Source organism: Amblyomma americanum, chromosome 5 (genome assembly GCF_052857255.1).
Source record: "Amblyomma americanum isolate KBUSLIRL-KWMA chromosome 5, ASM5285725v1, whole genome shotgun sequence".
NCBI lineage: Eukaryota > Metazoa > Arthropoda > Arachnida > Ixodida > Ixodidae > Amblyomma > Amblyomma americanum.
The window spans coordinates 172,916,456-172,934,361 of NC_135501.1; the positions used below are offsets into that span (position 1 = coordinate 172,916,456).

Sequence of the window (17,906 nt, forward strand, 5' to 3'; positions counted from 1 at the left end):
TCTCCGCAGCGAAAGGCAGATAGTGAAGTGTACGAGGTCCGCTTTTCTAGCTCAGTCCTCGGCGTATTCGTGACAATACTGATGCCGTACCGAGAAGTGCTTGCAAAGCCATGACGGGGCTTGATCGACGTGTAGTTTCTGTGATTGCCTTTTAATATTTCCTCTATTAAAGCTCTTCACCCATACCGATGCATCTTGTGAAAAACGATAGCGTGTACCATACGAGTTTCCAGTCAATTGCGACGCACGACCACGTCATGCTCGCGCCTCTTTTTGAAGCAGCCGAACGAAGGCAGTGCGTATCTAAATACAGGTCATTTCCCTCGTTTTTTTCTTGGCGCTTATGCTTACCTAGAATATCAAAATCCTGGCGCTGCAATGCAGTTAAGTTGAAGTTCACATGGTGAACACCACTGTTGCCTACGACAGTACTTCATCTCCCCTGCGCATTGTTTCTCCCTTCCGTTCTAGGTACGCAACTTCCAACCAATTCGACAATCAGGAGGTAAAAAACCAGTTGAACAGCTTGGCCGCAATCAACATGAAGAGTTATGGGCTCCTGACGCTAACGACAACAGTATCGAAGCTGACGACTCTGATGGCCAAAGCAAAAGACGTGCTTCAAGTGAGTGCCGTAAAGCATTGTTTTATGCAGAGTGCGGCAAGCGGCCACAGTGGTTTCTTGTGCATTGTGCAAGGAGAGCGAAGACAAGTGGGCGTGTTTGGGGACATGTCCGAAGGTGGGTTTCTTAAGTTCTCAAAAAGGGGATGAATCCCCTAGCAGGCCTTGATCAAAGCAAAAAAAACAAAGATGTTTTGTCATTTTTTGTTCGGAGGCATCCCACTTCAGACACTGCAAGAGTGCCGCTCGCCGTATTGCAGATTTCCACTGGAAATGCCAACAACAGAATCCAAATGGTGTTGGTTATATGAAGGCGCAATTTGACTTGCGGCGTGTCTTTTCGGTAATTTCTCAATAATTATTTATAAATTAAATCGGATGGAGTCTACCAATGTACTATCAAGTCAGTGTTTTATAAACACTTCAACAGTGTTTATGCCGATGTGGCAAAAATTCATGCCATGTTATTTTTGATTCCTTCATAGTTTCTTACATGCGATATGCAGGTATAACGCCTAAATTTTCTTTTCAAGATATTTCACTTTAGACAGTTTTTGTCGGCTTGCTTGTGTATTTAACGATCAGTCTGTTCGTGCTCACCCATTCTTCTAATTGCTCTTTTTGTAGAAATTTAAGAGCTTACAAGGGCACGACCGCAACAGAAAAACAGTATTAGCAATGGGAATCTACGACTACCACGTCAGCAATGCATTTGACATATACAAGGCACAGTTCAAATTGGCAGTCGAGTAAGTATACACTTCTTGTATTTGAAACCTCTTTGTATCACTAATAAATACTTAAAGGCGAGCGGGATAACTTATACTTAACATACTGCCCGACGCCGCTGAGATATGGCATGCAAATTCATGAGAGTTTATAGGAGACGATGCTGTGGAAACGAAGTAGGGTTGATTCACTACATGTTCACCGACGCCTTGAAACTCAATTATCAAAGCACTGACCAATGAGGCCGTCGAAGAGACGCTACGCCTCGCATCGGAGTTTATTTCTAATATACCAGGAACAAGCCAAACAACAATATTCAATGGTATTCTGGTCATATTTCCTTTTGAGCCTAGAAGTTAAGCAGTTGCCGCACAGCTAGAGTTCCGAATCAATGTAATGGAAAAAGGCACTCGCGGTCACCTTTCTTAAATTGCAAGCATCGACATTTTCTTATGTGCGAGACTGTATTGCTGAAAAGACACTTCATGGACTGAAGAATTTTGACCAAATGAGTACGCTGTAAATATGCGCAAAATGCACACTACGAGACAAAAGTCAGCAGGACGCTTCAGTATCAACCGAAGGCGGTAGCTCTGCTATGAGAAGATGGATTGAATCCGTAGCACAAGTGGCACTCGAATGCCCCGATGTGTGATAGCGAACGAGACAATCGTTTGCGGATACGCAACGCGTTTTTCGCATAGGTCAGACCATTGAAGAAATAACAATATTGGGCCGAGGAGTAATAGAAACGCCGCAGATATCAGAAGCAATCGACAATTGAGTTATACCACAGAGCAGTAGGTGGAGGAGAGTCAAACCCTTGAATATCGCCAATGATGAATGCAGCTGAACATGGACATCTTATACACGCGGGACACGCGGTGTAAAAGGCTGAATGGCAACTTAGCATTGTCAGCGGAAACATGCGCAAGAGAGATGTATGTGAGTTTCGTTAACCACTGTAGATGGAGGAATTAATGGAGGGTCCCCTAAACACACACGAAGGAAATTGTACGTTTGTGAGAAAAGATACGGGGAATAACGTCTTTCAGAATAAGTGTTCAGACCTCTGCTGCTTCAGTGGGACTGACCGCATGAAGAAAGGGTGTGATGGGTTCGTTAGACTTCTTTTTAAAATAAGCCAACAGTCCTCTAAACCAAAGAAAGCATAGGTGGTTGCATTTTTAGTCCTTTGCAGTTTCGATCGATGAGAAATTCCTTTCGTGTTACAAAAAAAAGAAACAATAACCACAAACCGCAAGTCATCTGCCAACTTGCGTATGGCGGCGGCTGTCCACATCTTTACTTTCAAGTGTACTCAAGTAGCATGTGATCCAACCTTGCGAATGTTCACCGGCGCCCCTGTCGTTAACAGCGGTTGACGTAGAACCTCCTGTAACACCGCAACTTTTACATAGAAGGTCACCGAAAGGGGAGGATGGAAGCAGTTAAACAGCCGCCTTAAGCGACCTATGGCATCAAGACTGTCAAAACAGAGTCGTCGTTCAGCTTTGAGCAGACAAGAGTAAGAACACAGGAAGCTCATTATAACATATTTCAGCGAAGTCGACGATCACTGCAGCTAAAGAAAACAAAGCTTCCTTCAAATATTTGTCATAACGTGACCGTCATGTCTCTGCCTTGTCTGCTAAATGTCTGACGAGCGCTACGGATTCTGGCGGTCTTGGTACCGTAGGCAGCATATAGTAGCTACCACTCTGACCTTTGGATCCCAGTCCATTAGTTACTTCCTGTATTACAGGACGTTCTATGCCCCCGAAAAGACTAGGCTGGCGCCGATCGGAAACACTCGAAAGTCGAATGTTGTACCACACCCGCCATTGCTCACAGCAATAGAGTATGCCCCATACGGAGGTTGCGGTCACGTATCCTGCTAGCGGCTTTCGGTTTCTTCGACTGCTTTCTATTGGACTGTCAGTAATTAAAAGTGATTACATTGCTGGTTTGCTATTGATGAACACAGAAATGAAACAAAAGCACACTGTCATATGCGTTCCGTGGTTTCAAGGCTGCCATCAGATCAGGACTAACATTACGGACTTAATGTTTTCACAGGCTTTCCGTTCTAAGCGATCTACCGCATGCACCAGAGACTGCGACGCCTGAATGCAATGTTTTATAGAGGCTCCACTATCCTTCACAGTTCAAACAACAGTAGTGTTTAGAAGCCACCAAGTTAGGGAAGCCCTGTGTGGGACAAAAACGCGTTTTGTGAACAATCGAAATCTGGATTCGCGGTTTGCCGGTTAACTTAATCCAATGAGGTATCCAGAGTTCATCGCGAAATAGCGATTAACTATTACGCCCGCGCACGGATCTGGAAGTACTCAGATCAAACTTTGACTTTCTGTATGTGTTCTATCTTTTAGCAAAATTATTCCATTCGTCGCTTTTCCTGCCCCGCGTGGCGGCAAAAGAAGTGAATTCTATCGTGATTTCTTGGCAGCTTGGTTCTGAAGGGTTCGCATGTAACGGGCGCTAAGGCAGGAGAGAAATCGGATCGACCGAGTAACCTCTTCGTCTATTCGCAGAACCATGAAGGCGGACATCGTGATAGCCGTCAGCTCCACGGGACTCCAGAAGAATGACGACGATTGCATTGCAGCGCCACCCTCCGCCTACAACACGAAACTGTTTAGCATTGAACCGGCAATATCGACGTCTAAGAGATACCCGGACTTGGTAAGAAATGAATGATGCTCAGCTGATCGCTACAACTAACTGGCCATGGATAAACCCGTACCTTGTGTGTTTTATCAGTCACAATCCTCGCATGACCACGACGATGTCTCATTCCCTTTGCTACCCTTTGCTCGTTTACGCACTTTTCATTATGGTTCTCTTTCTCGCCTCACACCTCGTGAGCGCGATTTCACGTTTCTCAATTGCCCCAGGACGCGGTTAAGACCCACGTAACGAGGCAGAATACCTTCTTACGCAGGCTCACACGGCGCGGAGAGAGCCAGAGGACTACAAGAGAGACGGGTGGGAGGGGGGGGGGGCGTCACGATGACGAAGGTCGTAACGACGTTTTTAAGCGGTCTGAGAAGTGTCGAGACGATCCCGAGCGATTCGGCGGTTAGTGTCAGCACGGGCAATGGCGTCACAAGCGTAACTGCTTGTAGAAGCGTCATGAGGCAGTAAGCTGTTAAAGGGTAGCAACTGGTCGTCGCCAAAGAGCAGTTAGAATGGGGAGTATCCGGTGGTACCATGGCGGGCGAGCGTCACCAAAGGTACACTGACGTCCCAGTCACGATAGTGGTCTGAGACATTCATGGACGGCATGTCCGTCAGGGTGCGGTAAAGGCTCCCAGTAAGGCTGTTTTATTGGGGATGTTAGCCCAACGTGAACGTGTGACGGGTGGAGCATGAGCGCAGAAGGTCGTGAACAACTTTAGGAAGAAAGCAGAGGCTTCGATCCGTAAGCAGTTGACGAAGAGCGTCATGAAGCACGACGGCGTCAGGGAGAACAAAGTCTGCAACATCGAAGGCACAGCTGGCAGCGGTAACGCGCTTTATAGCGTACAGGGTAGCATAACGGTTCGCAACGGCAATCCACTTTTTCCCGGAAGTTGATGCTGGAAAAGGGCCGAGCAGGCCGAGAGCAACAAGGAAAAATACGTCAGCCGGAATGTGGATGGGCTGAACCTGGCCACTAGGCGGCAGCGGGGGAATTTTCCGGCGCTTACATTGCTTGCAAGCGGCAGCGCAGCCGCGGACAGAGCGGTAAAAGCAATGCCAGAAGAACCGCCTGCGCACGCTGTCGGACGTGCGTGACATGCCGAGGTACACTGCATTAGGTGCGTCATGATGTCGGGAGAGTACAGTGGGGCGGAGATGGGTCGAGACGACGAGCAAGAGCTCAGCGCGATCTGCATTCATATTGCGTCGGCACAGAGTATCGTTATGCAACAAGAGCAGTGTAGAGCAGGATCGGAAGGGTCGCTGCGGAGGCTGTACATTATGGGGCGCAGAGATGGATCACGGCGCTGCTCGTCACTGATGTGTAGGAAGCCTGATACGGACAAAACACTATCGTCTGTAGCACGGTTGTGAGAATCCGGAGGGTCGACAGGCTGGCAGGACAAACAGTCAACGTCTTGGTGCAGCTGGCCGGACTTGTAGGCGTCAGTAAATATGCATTCCTGCTAGCACAGAACCTAGCGACCCACATGGCCTGTAGGGTCTTTGGGAGAGGACAGCCAATTTGTCAAGGCTTGGTGGTTCGTAGCTACACAGAAGGGCTTCCTAAACAAATAATTTCGCTAACGCCCAAACAAATTCAAGCCACTCCCGCTCCGTAATGGAATAGTTCGGAGGGAGATAGCAGGGGGCTGGCGAAGGCAAGCACACGATAGTGCTCGTGCTGGCGCTGCGCAAGGAATGCGCCAATACCATTGCCAGTGGCGTCTGTGCGAAGAGAGAGAGAGAGAGCTTTGATTGATAGGAAAGGCAGAGAGGTTGGCCTTAAAAATAAATATCTGACCTGCTACTCTGCTCTGGGGGACGGGAAGAGGAGATAAAAGAAGGTCACGATGGGGGCGATGATAATGGGAGGAGGCAGATGAAAAACTACTTTAAAAAAAGGCACAGTTTCTGACATCACAAACGCGAGACAAGGTCCGTGTCGCTCAAAAAGCGTGAGAGCGCTCGCGTTGCCTTTACAGTTCTAAAACTATCTGGCCAAGCGCCGAGGATCAAATCCTCAGAGAGGAGCGATGTGTCCATAGGCTTCAGTGCAGATGCGAGTATGAGTCTTTCACGTGCATACGCTGGACACGCCACTAAAACATGTTCTATAGTCTCTAGCACGCCACATGTGGTACATTCCGGGGAGTCCGCTTGTCCTATTAAGTGCAAGTATTTGCGCGTGAATGCCACATTTAAACGTAGTCTACGGATAGCGCATGCTATAGGGCGAGGTATTCCGCGAGGAACTGAAAAGGTCATCGTCGGATCTAGCCGTTTAAGGTGGATGTGGCGGGTGTCTGGCAGGGCCCAGTACCTAGCCGTCGCCCTCCTCATCAATTCCGAAAGGAGACAAGTTGTGTCCACTATAGAGAACGGTACGGCTGTACGCAGGCCACTGCTGAAGGCGCTCCTTGCTTCAGCGTCGGCGGTCTCATTTCCATCGAGTCCGCAGTGTCCGGGGATCCACTGAAACACTATACGGTGGCCGTTTCCCTGAGAAAATGATACGAGACTATTGATATCAAGAGCCAGAGCTTGGTAGGCTTTGTGGCGTAGGAAGCATCCTAAAATGTGTAGCGCAGGTTTACAGTCGGTGAAAATGCACCACTCCTGAGGCGGTTCTCCGCAGATGTGGCGAATCGATTCCCGAAGGCCCACAAGCTCTGCAGCGGTTGAAGTAGACTTGTGCCCCAAAATGAATCTGCGGGTCGTCTGTTGTGCAGGGATTGCGAAAGCTGCTGTTGATGCATTTGGAGACGCAGATCCATCCGTGTAGACGTTCACACATTTGTGGTATTCTGACCAGATGTAGGCAAGTGCGAGTTGCTTCAGACCGCTAACCGGCATCGCAGACTTCTTGATTATGCCAGGGAATTTGCGAAGTTCCGTAGGCACAGAAGGGTTGAAATGGGCCAGCGCAGGTGGAGCAGTGACCGCCGCAACAAGTACTGTGAAGGCGCGAGCTTGATAAAGGCCCCAGCAGGCACATCATTCTTCAAGAGGGTGGTAAGGGGACAGACCGTGTCGGTGATTTTCGGGATAAACCGGCCCGAGGAAACTACGCATATCGCTTGAGGAATGGGGTCAGGGGAACTTGCGAACGGCACGAACTTTGTCAGGGTCGGGCTTGACACAAGAATCAACCAAATGGCCAAGAATCTTAATTTGGCGTTGGTCGGAGCTGCGTTTCTTGGATGTAAGTTGGAGACCGGCGTGGCGGAGGCCCGCAGGGAATGTAGAAAGACTTTGTAGGGGACTTTCGAATGTGCGGAAGAAAACGATAACTTCATCTAGGTAGCACAAGCACGTAGTACATTTCAAGCCACGTAGGAGCGAGTCCATCATGCGCTTGAAGGTGGCTGGAGCATTGCAGAGGCCAAAAGGCATGATTTAATTGGTGAAGGACTTCTTGGGTGACAGAGGCAGTCTTCTCACCATCCCCATCCAGTAGCCTGATAGGAGATCAATAGAAGCAAAATATCTGTTACCGTGTAGGCAGTCGAGGGCCATCAATTCTCGGATCAGGATAGACGTCTGTCCTTTTCATCTGATTAAGGTGGCGACAGTCGACACAGAAGCGCTAGGTTCCATATTTCTTTTTGTCCGGCACCATAGGGGACGACCAAGGACTGCTGAATGCTCAATAATGTTCGCCAGCATCTTGTCCAACTCTGTCTGGATGACATGGCGCTCAGAAAGGGAGGAACTATAGGGTCTTCTGTACATGGGGCTGGCATCACCCGTAATTATACGATGCGTCACGACAGTAGTTTGGCCGAGAGGATGATTCCCGAAATCGAACATGTCACTGTAGGAAACTAAAAGGGTTCCGAGGGCGCTTGCGTGGTCAGGTGGCCAGCGCCCTTGTATAACACAGTTGAACTAAAAGGAAAAAAAGCTGAGCATGGTGGCAACCGCCATCACTCCATTTCAAAGGGGACGCTCCTACCTTCCATCCATCCATCCTAATCCGCCGCGATCATAGCAGAACTGAGGTCCGGACGTGAAGCGGCCTAGCGGGGATGGTTATAGAGACCAGACGGAGGCTGACCTGTGAGAGCAGAAACTGTGCATTCGGACAAAGGAAACAGTTCAGCGAGTAAGACTTCAGTAGAGAGGCTGAACTTCAGAATCAGAAGGTAGGTGCGCTTTCCGGTGACGGTCAGGACAATGTGTGGAAGGATGACGTTATGCGAAAGGACAACGTCCTTGATTGGGTAGGTGACGTAGGCACCATCAGTAACAGGGGAAAACGGGGATATTGTAATATATACTGCTGCGTCCCGCGGTAGGAGAGTAAATTCAACGGCACTTAAGCGGGGCGGCTTGGTATCGGCGCTTTCAGAGCAGTGCGTGGGTCGTTAAAAAATCGATGCCGACGATCACATCGTGGCGACAGTGGTCACGGACAGTGAACAGGACATTTATAGTACAACCAGAAATGCAAACACGCCCAGTGCACATTCCAACGACGGCAGCAGCACTTACATTGGCGATACGAACTGCTGAGGAAATGGCAGGTGTGACAAACTTCAGACGACGGCGAAATGAGGAGCGCAATTTTGGCGCCAATGTCGATCAGAGCAGTAACTGGTGCGCCGTACACGCAGGTACAGAGAAGGTTGCTCGCTCACCAATCGCTCTCTCTCATGTAAACGGTGTCTGAAACTCAACCTTAGCCAATTTTTTCTTTCGTCCCTCCATTTTTTTAAGAATAAATTTGGACCATTCCCATCGATATGCTCGTAAAAGTATTTTTAAATATTCTACAGTTGCTTCACAATCAAGTGATTGCAAGAAAGCTTTACTTGTTACAATAAACAAAAATTTCATCTATTTCTGTAATTTCTTTTATCATGCGTACTACGTATTTTCTCCACTCGAATTCCTTGCTTTTTAAAAAAAATTTATATTTTTTCTTTTTTATGAATACGTTTCACGGCGCGCTGCCCCCGATTAATAATTCCTCCCTGACCAATGTCATGATGCCACAGCACGATACGTTCGCGTGTGATTCATCTCTTATCATTGTGCCTCGTAAGCGGAATATGACTACTTAACACATTTGCCTGCGCGGTTACGACCACTGCGTGTGCAGAAAAACCATGCGGTCCTGGTATCAAAGGACACGGTGTACAAGACGCCGCACGCACAGATGGGACTCTCATTGGAGATAGGCACGCTCTTCTACAAGATCAACCAGACCGGGCTACGCTTTGACAAAATGGTCTACACCTATTGCTTATATTCCAGCTTGACCCACTTGGACGTTTGGGTGAGTGACAATGGTATTTACTGTGGCTACTCTCAATGTGCCGAAAATGGCAGCAGGGCATCTATATCATCAAATGATCCACCTAGGGACCGGGTTTTGTTCGGAGGGGCTCAAGGAAATAAATCCTGCATGGTATTTTGGATACGACACCTGCATTATGACAATGACAGTAGCAGGTAGCTGTTGCGGATGGGGATAAAAGTCGTCCTCGTGGCTGTGCAGGTGTAGCGCAGCTCGTGGGAAAAGACAGATTTCGCCACTTCATTGAAATCCCGTCAGAATATTCTGGTCATTGATACAGCAGCGTCTTGATTATCGGTTGCGGTTAGAAATAAGCCATCTCGAGTCAAGTGATTTCATTGTTTGAGCTGCGTGTGTGGAATTGCCTCTAGGTGTCGTTGTTGGCCGAAGTTTCCAGGTTGTTGAGGTCTTTGCTGTGTTTCTTTCAAAGCATTAAGCTACCATATGGCTGCCAATGCTCTTATAATGCTGGATTAAGACATACTGATACTAGTTTTATGTATTCAGATAAGCACCTCTCACTGCCTTAAAGTTTAAAACGCAGCTAAGCGCGCAAAAACATATTCCCAAAATTAAAATAATAATAGAGAACGGGGCTTATCCGAAAAAGCTTGGGTCATTGGGAGCACTAGGTGAAGTATTCTGGGGTTAGCCACATATAGCAGAGTGTTGCACTGAGCGATGGCAATGCAGCTGGGGTGAATGCCCAACCCTTGTTTTGAATAATCGCATATATCAGACTACTGTAACGCGGTCAGTACTGGGACACATTTACAAAAGCTTGTAATAGTGCTCGAAATCTATGCCAGATACTTCTTTACCGGAGTAAATGTCATAGATGTATCTTTGGTACGCTCAAAAGGTGCCACTTTAGTCTAATCACTGGTTTCGCGTACGTGGTTCATATAATCAGAATTGTAAAGATACCGACGCACAGGGCGTGGCGAAAGCGCACTCTTCTGACATACCCAGCAATTCTGGACAAATGCATTTTTGAGCGGGAAACCGTTAATGAACGCCACTTTTTAATATAGTGGAAGATTTCACTACAACAATCATATTCGCAGGTCACCGAACGGCAGTCGTTTACTTTTTCTGTATTTACGTTTTTACTATCGTCAAAGCATTTCACATTGTTTTTTTTTTGTGTCCGAGAAAGCTGGACATGGTCTGGACCTGCGTTTTCTTGCTCTACCCTACGCTCCCAACCGAACTTCTACCAATAAAGCCAGTTTTATCTTGGTGGTCATTTCGGGATTGCGTCTTGGTGCTGCGCAACCGGATCATCGCTACAACCAATCATCCGACGCCAACCAGCCAGCCGGCTTTTCGCAGGCGCCCGATGCCTCCCTGGTGGGCTCCGCCAGTGAGGCATCGGACGCCCACGACGTGGAGTACTGGCTGTTTTTCCACGATTGTGGGAGCGCATCATGGCCAGTGGGACGATAGCACGGAACTCAGGAATGTTATCTTGTGATTAACTGGTGTCGCCAACCTCTAATGCAAGAACCATGAATCGGACTTCACGTGCTCCGCCTTCAAGACTAGCGTCGCCAACAGCTGTATAGAAGATGCCTGCAACCACCAGAAGCGCGCCAGTGTGTTTATGACGGAGCCTGATAAAATCGAGCATGTGCTCGATGGCATCGAGGACGATGCTTTTAATATGCTTGTGAGGACGAGCCGCACCGTCTCTGTCATCGATATTGAAATCTATGCCAGAGAGCTTCATCGACAGCGCTTTTTTTTTTACTCAGCAACCTTCTTCACAAACGAAGACAGTTACTAGCTAGCCTTGCGGTGACAACAGAGGCGAGCTCACTCATGATCCTCGTGAAGCACCTTTTTCCGTGAGGAGATGGCACGGTGATTTCGCTCCTTCCTGCTGTCCCGAATAGTGTATGTAGCCTGCCTCCTGCCCTTCAGCACATTATCCTTAGCAAGTTTGCGGGGCCCTGTTATCGGTTCGCACTCAGCCGTCAGCGACACTTACGTACTCCGAAGCCGCCTGGAAGCTCCGACAAGAAAATTTCGTTTCTTTCCGGGTTCCCGCGCAGTCGACCTACTTTTCTCCTGCTGTGCCACCACCCCAACGTCTACACCCATGTGGACACCGGAAAACTTCCGTATTTGCTATTCTATGGCACTGCTGGCTACGTGATGCGTCCCTGCTGCCGCCGCATCCTGGCCCCTGCTGCTTATGCTGGCCCCCAAGCTCGCCCCTACGCCCCACCCCAGCCTTTTCACCGCACTTCGCATCCTGACACCCTCGACTTCTCCGATCGCAGTCCGTCTATTGGCCACCATCCCCATCTTCGCGTATCGGATCAGCTTCCCCGATGGGCCACCGACTCACTCCGCCACCGCAAAACTCATCGCAGTTCCGCAGGCAAGAACTCCTTGTTCCTCGAACAGTTCAATGCCTCTGCTTTCTCCGTCGAATTTGATCCAGGTTTCTGTGAATGCCTCCAAGGCTTTCGCCCTTATTGTTATCCGCGCTGCTTTGTCTCTCTTGGCCAAGTAATTGTGCCGCCAGCTGAAAAACTTCGCACACCACTATATGGTTTTTTGTTCGGCGCCGTTAATTCATAACATATCATGCCTTTGTGCCATTGCAGGGCCAGGGTAAGTGTTCAAGACGTTCTCTAGGTCATAAAATTATCGCCTTTGCATCATCCTCTCACGATGACTTCATAGGTGGGAACGTTCCCTCTCGTCTCGCAATCATGGACTGCGCTCGTGGTGAAATCGAGCTTCTTGCCTCCAGCGAAAGCCCGATGGGCACTACCAACCCCACGGGCCAAACTGACTGGGCTAATGTCGCTGTCTCACCATGTTCTGCTCGTCTGTGTTCACTGGGACTCTGCTTCCAAAAGACCCTCTATACTCGTCCCTTCCGACGCCTGCGTTTCACGCCACTGTCTATCCCTGCTGTTAACAGTGCTTACTGTAGCAGCTGACTGCAGCTCCCTTCCCGTCACGAATCCATTCATGCGTCCCTTCTCTCTTCTTCCCGAGAAATTCCGGAGTTACCTTCGTCGCCCTCTGCGGCACTTACGAGGACAACTTCTACCCCTTCTCTGCGGCTTATCTTCACCCCCATCCCTCCCATCCTACTGATCCCGACCCCTGGACGTCTTCGCCGCTGAATCAACGATAATCGTACACTGCCGGAAAATGCCCAGCTTCAGGATCCGCTAGACCAGTTTAGTTTCATCGCTTGACTTTTGCCGCCAATGTTTCGGCCACACAGCGGCTGTTACTAATCGGATCAACACCGACCGACACACGACCGCCGTTGAGCCAAAGACCACATTGGGTCTCGGCAGCCGAGCGTCAGGTCACTGACGAACAGGGGAACGACATGCAGTTTGGCGTCATTCAACTATCGCAATGTGCTTGGGCCTCCAACGTTGTCCTTGTCTCTCAGAAGAACGGCTCTCTCTGCTTTGGCGTCACTACTGGCGTCTCAAGAAAATTACCCGCAAAGACTTCTATCCGCTGCCCCGCATTGATGACGCCGTCGACTGTTTGCAGAGAGCTCAGTTCTTCTATCATTAGACGTACGCACCGGGTACGGGCAAGTCGTGATTGCCGACGCTGACTACTTTACAACAGGCTTTGTGACGCCTGACGGGCTGTACGAATTCAACGTGATGCTATTAGGACTATGAATGCCCCTGCCTCTTGTGGGCGCATGATGGACACCATACAGCGCAGCCTCAAATGGGAAGCCTACTCGTTCACTTGGACGACATTTGCTTTCTCTCCTGGTTTCGAGACGTACCTCGTTCGCTTGCGGCATGCGTTGAGATGTGTAGCTGCAGCTTGATTCCAACATAGCAGAAATCTTTCGTCGTTGCCCGCCAGTTGACGACATTAGATGACGTCGCATCTAAGGACAGTGTGCTTCTTGACCCATTAAACCTGCGTGCTGCCGCTGATTTCCTGAAACCCTCCACGATGAAGGAACCTGGTTTTAGAAGGCTATGCTCCCGTTTTCGACATTTCATCCGCAATTAAGTTTCAATCATCCCACCTCTGGGTACCCTTCTTCGCACCAACAGCGCTCCAGCCGTAGTCCTACCTTTAAAGATGCATCCAGGACGTTACGCCGTCTGCTTGCTCCCCACCCATATTACGCCACCCCGGTCGCAATGCTTCCACTGAAACCCACACAGATGTCAGTGGCCTTGGTATGGTGTTCTTGAGCAATGTAAACTCGGGTTTGTAGGGTACGTCGCTTCATGCTCGAGCCGCGCCCTCACGAAAACGGAGTTAACGTACTCAGTTACTGAAATAATCGTGGGTCATCGTTTGGACGATCGGGAAATTTTGGGGTTTTGCATAAGGGCAACCCTTCCAGGCCTCAACGGACCACCATTCCCTATGTTGGCTGACTTTCCTTAAAGACCAAAAGGGTCGCCTTGTTTGCTAGTCCGCACGCCTTAATGTGTTTAATATACGTGTGTTCTATCGGCCTGGCACGAAGCATATCCAGATCGACGCTTTGTGCCGCTCACGTCTGCCCACCGAATGTGCGTTTCTTCGCTCTCCGATTTTCCGCTCTTTTCGTTAAGCAATATGGCAATCGAGCAGTCCAGGAATCCCTGGGTCGCTTCTCTTCTCAGCTCTCTTTCGAACACCTAACCTACCAGTTTTGCTGCTTACATGTGGTGGAATGCCGAGTTTTAAAACCCTACACTGCGTATTGTGCCGCTTGCGATTTTCTTGCTTGCTTTCCAGCAACGAATCACCACAATCATTCGTAGGCAACCGCGGCTACTTGTGTTTGTTCATCGGCAGTTGCGAACGAGTTCAGTGGCCGTCATTTGTGACGCCATTATTGTGTTAAACTTTACCGAACCACTATCAGTGAACACTGTTCGAATCCTAAGGGTAAGCGACCGAAATTTTCGATATAGGATCTTTTTTTTATGCTCGGTAATCTGCTGTTTTATTGACTAGTGTTTGGTTGCCCTGGAAATGCCCTCATGCTATTTTTGGGCTCGTGTATGAGCGGTGCGAACTGTGTTTTTTGCTTTTTATTGCGTTTGCGTCTTATTCATAGTTCTACGGTATCCGCCCCCTTTTCTGGAATCTCGGGCTGCAGTATGCCGGAAATAAATGCAACAGTAATTCGAAGCTGCCTGCAGACCAAGATCCTGATCATTTTGCTCGTCTTTCGACCATTGGCGATTTTATTTTAATTGCGTAATGGGAGTTTCGCCAGTGAGTGCCTGGATCTGTTTTGGTCGGCTCTTGGTAGGGTAAAATATCTCACCTTTGTATTCATGCCTCAATAACTGGGCACGTGGCCTGTTAAACGCTTATACTTATTAAAGGGACCATTAAATGATATATTCTGCGATTAGGAGAAGCGTATTAGCAATCGTTATTCCCCCGTTCGTCATTGAACGGCAAAAATTCTTGAGGCAGCTTCATTAACACCGATGATACAGGCGATTAAATTGATGCTCCTCTTCACCCCTTCCGTTACTGCACACCGACGCGTAAGAAAATAAAAAGTAGAGCCTGGCAGGAGTGCACACTTCCACGTCCCATCCCGCCCGCGCTCTCTAGGCTAGGCCAATAAGGACTGACGTGTCGCCTTAACCGCTTGCGACATTAAAAATTTAATCGCTTGCGACTTTAAAAAGTGATTTTAAAAATTATTTCTAAATTAGGCGCTCAACGCGGAGCTTTCAAATTACGCTCCAATACCCACAAAGGCCTAGAATATGACATTAGAATATGACAAAGGCATTAGAATATGACCATCGAAATCATTTGAGGATCCCTTTAAAGGACCGCTGTCTTCCCGGAGGCATCCTTTGGTCATCGTGTCCGATTCCGTTATCATCACTCGCTGGACCATTAGCGTAGTGTAGAACAGAAAGCGATGTTGTGTCGTTTAGCGCCATCTAACATCTAAACTTATATTCATGTGTGAGGAAAACTGAGGGAGTGTGATGCAATTAGGCTAAAACATTTTGCCTACTTACATGGCAATTTGGCTTGATCTCATAGCCAGAGTCTCATTTTTTTTTTACTGGGGTACCATTGTGGCCCATTGCTCCGGAAAAAATGTGAGATCTTACGATTTTCCACTTTTGCTGGCATTTTCATAGTTTCTAAGAGCGACGCCTGGAAAATTGCAAAAAGTTCTAATAATTCTTTGCTGCTATATGCGAACAGCAAAAGATGACGAAAATGATTTGCATAGCTGCGTGGCGTTTTGCCCCACTGTCTCCGATATTCTATGGCCGCCATCATGATTCTAGTCTAATTTCGCAGTCATGTAGGAGCCTGCGCGTGTTTTCCGTAAAGAAAGAAGGCACAGAGAACACCATCGCTCGTTTCTCGCCGATCATTTCCAGGTTTGCAAAGAAAAGACCTTCTACAAAAGGATAGCAGGCGGCCTGAATGTTGGACGAACTGTTCAAACTGATGACCTCATCTACCTCTGGGATAGCGAAACGACGATGAGGTACAAAGTAAGTTGACAATGACCTGCGTCTCACTATTTTTTTTTAAAGTAAACACCAAAAAAATATGCACGCCAGAAAAGGTAAAAGAGTATGTATCTAATCTATCCCACATTAAACAAAACACATTGCAAGATATCAACAGTTCCTACAGCCCAAAACTGATGGGAAGAATGCTACAGAAATCAAATGTAACCTGGAAGAGACAGACTGTAGTGAAATGAAGGATTATAGGAATCGATAAACACAAAGAGTTTAAGCCTAGGGCGATGCGAGGAGGAATATCGAGGGGCACTCATAATCATCATCCCGACTGCGCCCACAGCAAAACGAAGGCATCTCCCATGTCTCTCCAACTAACCCTGCCCTTTGCCAGCTTCGCCCACCGTATGCCTGCGAACTTCTTAATCTCATCCGCTCACCTAACTTTCTGCCGGCCCCTGCTATGCTTACTTTCTCTTGGAATCCACTCCGTTACCCTTAAGGACCATCGGTTATCTTGCCTTCGCATTACATGCCCCGCTCAAGCCCATTTCTTCCTTTCGATTTCGACTAGGATGCCATTATTCCGCGTTTGTCCCCTCACCCACTCTGTCCGCTTCCGATCTCTCAGCGTTACACCTATCATTCTTCTTTGCATGGCTCGCTTCGCTGTCCATAACTTAAGCTGAGCCCTTTCCGTTAGCCTCTCAAGTTTTCGCCCCGTAGTCGAGTACCGGCAAGGAGCACTATGGGCCACGTAATATAGAGGTCGTTTCGTTAAGAACCTACTGAAAGACTGATTCAATAGGATTTACAATAGCGACTCACGCAGATATATCAAGAAGTGATTTGGTGTATATTAATACCGAGGGGATTAAAACTGTGGAAGGATTTCATTTCCTGACGGAAGAATTGGAGATAAGTAATTTACTTCAATAGATTCCTTCAGTTAACGGGTGCCTTCAGTAGGTGGTGACCGAGGGAACCTAGTGTCTTTGACGCCTTTGCGTGTATACCGATAGTTAAGCAGACAGAGAAAAGGTGAATATTAAAGAATAAATAAGTGAATCACTGGAAATGGGAGCTGACATATGGTTACTCTCGAAATATCTTTCCACCTATTTCCATGGTCTATTTTCTTGCGATGAACACGTATACCGATTGAGAGTAGCAACATTCCTCCCATGGCAGTGGCTTACATGTTTGCCAAACCATTACAATTGTTTAGTACAAATGGGACTACTCTCTCCTGAATAATTTTTTTCAGGCCTACACTGCATTGTCACTTGTTTTCCTACTGTATATAGTGTATTCTGAGCATTTCGCCCATTGTTTTCGCAGCTCGATCAAATGAACAAAACCGCCAACATGCGAACTAACATGGTCTGGCTGGTGAACAACGTGCACCTTGGAGACTACACGAATTCGTGCGAGACCGACCCGTTCTTTCGCCTCAAGATCATCAGGAACGACCTTTTCCACATCCCTGATTGACCATGCCCCGCCTATCGCCCGGGCACGCTGCAGGAGGGCAAGCCACCATCACCATCCCCGTGGAGACGGGGGATTCCTGGAGATGACTAGCTATGATGTGAAATCGAATTTTTTTGTGAGTGTTTGGGTCAAACCCATGGCGGGTGTTCAGTTGTGTTTTCTGTCCTGCTTCAACGGACGAGGCTCTTACATGCCATAGTTACCCGATTTTACGACACATTTTGATTTGAAAAAGTATAGCGCCGAACAGCATCTTGCGCACAACAGCAATCGCGCTTGACATAGCTCTAGTGTCACAGCTACGAGACGACCACGGCTAGGCCTTTTTACATTTCTTAGGTGAGATGTTTGAAGCGAAAAGCTTCACTGCGCTAGGTAAAGCAATACTCGCGTAGGCCGGAGAATGACCTTGAACGATCTTCAGCCCAACACGTTAGCCGTGTATGACCATATGTGGTACAGTTATGGTGTCGAACCCCTGACCTTGACTCATGACGTTTAGTTTAACTTTGACCTTTGACATGGGGTGACCTTTGGGTCGGCTGATTTTAGTTTTATGGGGTTTAAAGTCCCAAATCGA

General features: G+C 48.1%; 1 protein-coding gene across 1 annotated transcript; it reads left to right on the plus strand.

The window, feature by feature from the left end:
- The first annotated feature begins 547 nt into the window (after positions 1–547).
- LOC144135305 (uncharacterized) lies at positions 548–17,367 on the plus strand. The gene is made up of 6 exons (XM_077668015.1): positions 548–625; positions 1,250–1,371; positions 3,907–4,057; positions 9,165–9,341; positions 15,743–15,859; positions 17,174–17,367. The coding sequence occupies exons 1-6, from the start codon at positions 599–601 to the stop codon at positions 17,324–17,326; spliced, it is 747 nt and encodes a 248-aa protein (XP_077524141.1). The 5' UTR covers positions 548–598; the 3' UTR covers positions 17,327–17,367.
- Positions 17,368–17,906: the final 539 nt, after the last annotated feature.